Source organism: Populus nigra, chromosome 9, assembly GCF_951802175.1.
Source record: "Populus nigra chromosome 9, ddPopNigr1.1, whole genome shotgun sequence".
NCBI lineage: Eukaryota > Viridiplantae > Streptophyta > Magnoliopsida > Malpighiales > Salicaceae > Populus > Populus nigra.
This window is the reverse complement of record NC_084860.1, coordinates 11070688-11077307: the sequence shown is the minus strand read 5'-3', so window position 1 is coordinate 11077307 and position 6620 is coordinate 11070688. Positions and strand designations below refer to the sequence as shown.

General features: G+C 33.8%; 1 protein-coding gene across 1 annotated transcript; it reads right to left on the bottom strand.

The window, feature by feature from the left end:
- Positions 1-1000: 1000 nt before the first annotated feature.
- Positions 1001-6247, bottom strand: LOC133702958 (protein SAWADEE HOMEODOMAIN HOMOLOG 2-like). Its single transcript, XM_062127311.1, has 9 exons — positions 5955-6247; positions 5287-5372; positions 5147-5192; positions 4887-5064; positions 2833-2908; positions 2645-2696; positions 1912-2055; positions 1693-1812; positions 1001-1571 (listed from the first exon to the last, which is right to left on the bottom strand). Exons 1-9 carry the CDS (start codon positions 6006-6008, stop codon positions 1323-1325), a joined length of 1005 nt encoding a protein of 334 aa, XP_061983295.1. The 5' UTR covers positions 6009-6247; the 3' UTR covers positions 1001-1322.
- Positions 6248-6620: the final 373 nt, after the last annotated feature.

The following is a 6620-nucleotide window of genomic DNA, read 5'->3' as shown; positions in this document are numbered from 1 at the left end:
TATCTTTAATATTATATTAATGAATTTAAAGTAAAGATAAATTCATAGGACAAAAATATTATATAAAGAAAATTATAAAGTTGTTATAATTATAGGATTCATATTGCATCAAAGCATTGTTTCTAAAATGTTCTTGGTCGATGCTCTCTTAAATACTGGAAATTCATTAGAGCTGTAAAGACTGGTACATATTATGTTCTTTTCTTTATGAAAGGAAGTAATTGTTCTCATAAGCCAATAAATAAGGGATACCTAGAACTAATATGTAGGTGCTTGTCATAAGATATGTACACTGAACTGACCTGCATGAAAATTTTATATGGAGAGATTACTTGTGTCTATAGAAAGACTCACATGATGGTTATGTAAATGATCTTTAAACTTGATATCCCTAACTCATCTTATATAGAGAATAATATACTTTGATCTTGTTACATGTTATCTTAATCAAGGTAATAAAAAGACAGACATTCAGTATAACATAAACTACATGAAAATACTTGAATTATCAAGAAAATTCATCAGTTTAGATAAATTAGAAAAAATATTCCCTGATGGCCGAGACTTTAAGGAAGCTTTGTAAGATTAGAAGGCTGAATGGAGTACAAATGCATGATGGGATTTTTTTCTATTTATTGATTAAAAGTCTTTATAGAACTCAGATACTTGTTTTCTTGTTTGAGATGGACTGAGAGTTAAATGTGCTGATGCATGATTTTCCAGTTTAAGAGTGATTTTAGATCAAATATTTTTTTTCTATTTTGTAGGTTAAAAACTAGGTTTAGGAATTAGTATTTAAAGCAACGTCTTAATTACTTGTGATTCATGATCGGTATAGAATTGATGGTCGATTATTTGGTTAAACCCTGCAATCCATTATTTAAACTAATTCCATGGTTTGATAATCATAATATTTTCATATTCAATATTGACAAAGCTTGTTCTGGAATTATAACAGCGGCTAACTCATTCTTATCCTGAAGAAATTTAAACAACAGAGTTTGAGACCAGCAGCACTCAAAGCACAAGATAATACCAATACTCGAATGCCATGCCATGTTCCGTGTTCTTAGCTACCGAGATGTTACAAGAATCGAACAGAAAATGCACCCACCAAGATTATGACCAAGGCAAATTAACTCACCAGTATACTTGGAGAAAAAGATAAAAGACTTGTTAATGAAGGTTCGAGTTTCTTGAATCCTGATCTACGCCTAGGGGCCCAAGGAGAATAAAATTGGAGACATTCCTAATATTTGGTTGCTATTCTTGTACATGGACAGCAATAACCTCTACTGTATCATTACAGGCGAATGTCCCCTCTACAATGTTTTGACAGGTTGAGAAACATTGGCTTGTGAAGCCAGAACCGCCATGGCTACATCTGAGTTATGTTGTTGCTGCCGTGTTGTTTCCAAGGCAGAAGCAGCAACCCTTTGGGCATTGGCTGTGGAGGGATCTACGCTAGTTTCCTTCTGGTCATTAGCTGCTGAGTCATTTGCAGCATGAAGTTGTAGCAACCTATAATCAGTTTCAGGCCTGCGACAAATCTTCCTCAGTGGCACAATTTCCTGAGGAACACATGATTGAGAACTATATAAAAATCATAGATTCCAAGGTGCATTGTACATCAGAAACAGGATAAATTAATTTCAAGATTGAAAAGAAAGAAATGTAAATAACTAAATATACCTCTGATTGGTCATGATCATAACGCACCAAAAACCTACAACGGCAACCTCTTACATCATGCCTTCGTCTTTGGGCATCAAGAACATGAGCATCAAAATACAAAGCCTGATCTTTGCCTTCCTGAAAATTTTAGAGCATTTAAGAAAGATGTTCCTAATAGTTTCACCAAAAATTGGCTTAATTGATCAATTGTTTTCATTCATAAGTAGATGTTCCCACTTGAAAACAGAGTATGAGATCTCCAGGAAGAACTGCAACACATTCAGATGCTTCACAAGGGAGAGACCGCTGCCTGACCTGCCTGCAAACATTAAGCCACTCATCTTCATCCGGTCCAAAACCAGCAAACCGAACCAATACTTCCTGAAATGGCCAGAAACAGAAGAGCATGAGATTAGTGAAAGAAGATTGGCAAAGTAACCAAAAGAAAGGGCACAATTGTTCCCATGTAGCAAACAGCTAAGAAAACTCAAATTTGATAAAATATTTAACAACGTTGACGGCAGTTATGGAATTCTCTTATGGTATAGGATCATAAGAAAGATTCATAGTAATCCTAGCATAGATATTCATCGGCCATGAAGCCAAATATTAGCTTTGCCCAAAAAATTAAATGTGATTATTCCTTCTCAGCCCTAGTGACAAGGTTGAAACTTAGTGTCTACGCCATGAAATCAAATATTTTAACACAATTAACAATTTAGTAATGGAATACAGATTGATTCACGTATACTTCTCTCGAGACCATCTCACAGAATTTTATTGAGAGAATGAGAATGAAAATAAGTTATCCAGTTGATGATTAAAAGATGCAACGGATGTATGGATGGGAGAAAAAAAAAAGAAGCAACGGCAATAACACAAGTCTCAGCAGACAACAAAAATATATCCAGAGTTAGTTCATGTTAATCATTGCATTACTATATGCAGGAAAAATAAGTTCATATGTTACCGCATCCCCCTTGTCCAAATATCTATGGGATAGGAAGGTTCCCACATCATACCTGGCAAAGCAAAATTGAAGTGAATCAAGCAATCCCTCAACCAAGGAAGGAAAATATTAAGTATCAAATAGAACATGAAGAAGCATTAAAATCTCAACCACTTGAATTGTCAATTGCAAAAGCATTAAATTCTCACCATGCACCATCTCTAGCAGATTTGGCTTCAAATTCCATGTAAGAATTTTCTGAAGTTGCCCTTCCAGCACCAGCAGCTGTTAAAAAAAGGCCAAATAAATTTACAAAATGATTACTAAATTTAGGCATTTAACAAAAATGAGTTCCACATCATCTAGAGGCATCAACAACAGGTTCATATTTTCTTCAGCTATATAGAGATGCAGTTTAATGATGCTTCTCAATGACTAATCAGGATAGCAGGTAGACATCAGGAAATGCAAGGAAACTAAAATTGATTATTTGAAAATGTTTATGACACAGTACTTAATCTTTAACATCTTTTTTTCTCTAGAACAGGCCAAGAAAAGAGCAATAGAGCTTTTAACAGTTAGATGCAATTATGTACACTTGAGAAAAAGAAATTGGAGTTTATCCTATTCAATTTTCCAATATCAACTATGCAATTATTCCTCGCTAAACTGTACTGCATAAACTCCATGTTCCGGCTCTTTTGGGTGCATTATAGCAACACCTCATAAGGTTCTGAAAAATGACAGAAACTAACCAAAAGTGTGACATATGATACAACCTCCTCTCCAAACATATCCTTAACCACCTGAACATCCCCGCCCCCGCCCCCCCAATGACTAAGAGCCACCTTGAACTATAAGTATATAATGATTTCACAATGAATCTTAGGATTCTATATAAAAACGCCCCTTATTTTAAAAAAGAAATGAAAAAATTGAATAAAATATCTGATTTTTCTTTTTAATCTAGATTTGGAACGTTTTTAATTAGTCCTTTCTTCTCTTTCATTTTCATACCTGTAGACAAATCTAGAAACTAAGAGAGGAGTTGGGAACTGAAGAAGATAAAAGATGAGAGAAGAAATTGAAAGACATGAAAGAAGAAAGACACAGAGCAAGAGAGAAATTAGAGAATTAAAAATTCCAAACTAGATCATAAGAAATTATCCCCAAGAGGTATAAAGGATTTTGATGGAAAATGACTCAAATTTATCCAATTTTTTTGTGAGGAAAGGAACATGCAGCCACACAGCTAATTACTTTAAAATCAACGTAGGTTGTGTAATGTTCACACAGCAAGCTCTGTCACTTTAATCCAACAATGATTTTGAAATTGGGAGAAAGTACAGAGCATCATAGAGAAGGATAATTTCACAGGGATGTATACTTTGAAACCTGCATGCCCACCCTCCACTGATCACACTATGAGCAATCTAAGCATTAGTCCACACATTCAACACAATACAATTTCCAGTTCATCTGGAAAATATAAAATAGCATTTGATTGGTTTGAATTTTATTTTTCTAAGTTTTGGGTTTGGCAGAAATATTTGTTTTAAGGGAAATAAAGGGGTTTAAAATTCTAATGACTCGTGTCTCCATTTTTTACTAAAAGCATTAAACAAGCATCAAGACATTAGACAAAACAAAGACAAGAGGAGGGAAAACAAGATGGGTGAATAAGTAATTATTTAAACTCAATTATCTCTGCTGTTTTCAAGTACATGCACATGAAGATTTAATGCAACTAACACTCTAGCATTTGATTGCTAGGAAACAAGAAATATGAGGGTAAAGAAAGGATTTTATTACGGGAAGAAAGCAAAAGAATAAGGAAAATGAATATCAAGTAATAAGAATTTTGATGCAGAGCAGTTGTTGATAAATAAGCTACTGGAAGACCCTGCTTGCAGCATAAGCAACATGGAGCATGGTAAAGTACCTAAAAACAGCAATGAGTAAACCCATTTCAAACAGACAGATATATAGTGTTTGTAAATATAAACCGATATACACTAACACAGGCACATGGGCTGTGTGCGTGCCTAAGCATATGCTTGTGTGAAATGCATAATTATACACAATACCCATCAACAGCCATGAAATCAAACATGGAAACACTCAAATTATAGTAAATTAAGAGACTAATTAATCAATCCTGGTTGCACCTTCAATCCCAAGTCCAGAAGTGCCAAAGAAATAATCTAATAGGTATGCACAATACTCAAGGAGAATGTCCTCAACACTTCAGAATTCATTCTACCTGAGGAAGCAGGTGTAGTTGCAGGGACAGCACCAGGTATAGGAGCAGCGACTTGTTGAGATGGACCCCTAGCTGCAGCTAAATCGTCGCGAGGCATAGGTGTTATATTTAACTTCATTGGGGTCTTATTTGATTTTGCCCTTATTGCATACCTTCTGTTTTGGAACCAATTCCACACCTATAAATAGTATTCCAATCAAGAGATGAGTGTTGACTGAATCCCAATCGTACGGGAAAGAAATGCACTCAATGCATCTTACTTGTTTCATTTGCACTTGAATGTTCCCTTTTCGATCTGGGGACTCACTAAAAGGAGAGATAAATACCTCATAATTTTAATGCCCACAACATAACGAGAAAAGGTTAAATATCGCAAGTTCTTGGAAGAAAACAAACACACCTGAACTTCTCTGCAAGAGATACAAGAACCTCACGAGCTGGCATCGTGTTATTGTGCTCTTGCAAAATAGCATCCATCTCCGTAACCTTGAAAAAAGAGGGTAAAGCGCAGAACATTACTCAAAAATTTAAAATCACAAACATAAAATATACTACCACAAAATATAAAAAGGTTTTATAAGTTCAATTCATCTCCTAAAAAGAAAAGGAAGAAACAATAAAAGGAAAGGGAGTATGTTTTTCTTTGCAGCCTAGAATATCGTTTCTGAAGCCTAAAGTTACAAAACAAGGTAAATCCCAATGAAACATATTTGAATTTATTTTAGCGGAGAAAAAAAAAATCAAAATTTCATCTCTAATCAATTTATGACCTTCTTTAGAATCATTGACGTCGCAGAAATTTTATGAAAAAAAAGGTCCAGACTTGCAACAACAAAAATTAGACTAAATAAAAATTTGTTGAAACTAAACACAAATGGCATCAGATACAAAATTCAGAAAAAGAAAACATCATATCATATATCGTAATAAAAACAAGGCAAATAATTGAAACCCAGAAAAATCAAGCACGTAAATCCGGAAACAAAACCAGCCCGCTTCATATTCCCAACTTTGAATCCAACCCACATCCAAAAAAAAAAATTGCTAATGACAGAAAAGATGGCATACCTCATTTTGCATGAAGCGAAAGGAAGGACCGCCATTACTGGGAGGGCGACCCATCACTTCACTCTACTACCTCTCTCTTCTTTTGCGACCAACAATTCAATTTCGAAGCAGACAAGCCGCTTTTTTAACAATCAAAAACTTCAGTTTGTTTGTTACGGTAAATGTTTGCTGAGACTTCTTTTCCTTTCTGTTTTTTTTTTTTAAGGAAAACTAAAACAAAGGGAAAGTCAAAGCATAATCTCGCAAAAGAAAAGGAAAAGGCTTATACGGAGAAAGAGGGATGTGATTGAGGCGTGTTTTGGATTGGGGCCTTGTTAACGTCGCTTAAAAGGATAACGTCATTTATAAATTTAAAAATCTTAATTGCTTTTTAATATATATTAAAATAATATATTTTATTTTAAAAAATTATTTATGATGTAAAACTTCAAAACAAATTCAAATATAAAAAAAAATCAAGTAGTTAGAAAATACAGTTTCAAACGTAATCCCATACACGGTCTTATTGTTTGTTTGGGATAGTATTTCAGTTGGAGTTTTTAAAATTTTGAAATTTTTTTTTAAATTAATTTTTTAATATTTTTTAATCATTTTGATATGTTGACGTCAAAATAAATTTTAAAAAATAAAAAATATATATTATTTTAATATATTTCAAAGTTAAAA

Excerpts from the sequence above, each read along its gene's own strand:
- LOC133702958 (XM_062127311.1), bottom strand. The coding sequence starts at position 6,008 with ATGGGTCGCCCTCCCAGTAATGGCGGTCCTTCCTTTCGCTTCATGCAA. Across the intron at positions 5,373-5,954 it reads TTCGCTTCATGCAAAATGAG|GTTACGGAGATGGATGCTAT; the intron begins GTATGCCATCTT and ends TCTTTTTTCAAG. Across the intron at positions 2,909-4,886 it reads AACTACACCTGCTTCCTCAG|CTGCTGGTGCTGGAAGGGCA; the intron begins GTAGAATGAATT and ends TTTTTTTAACAG.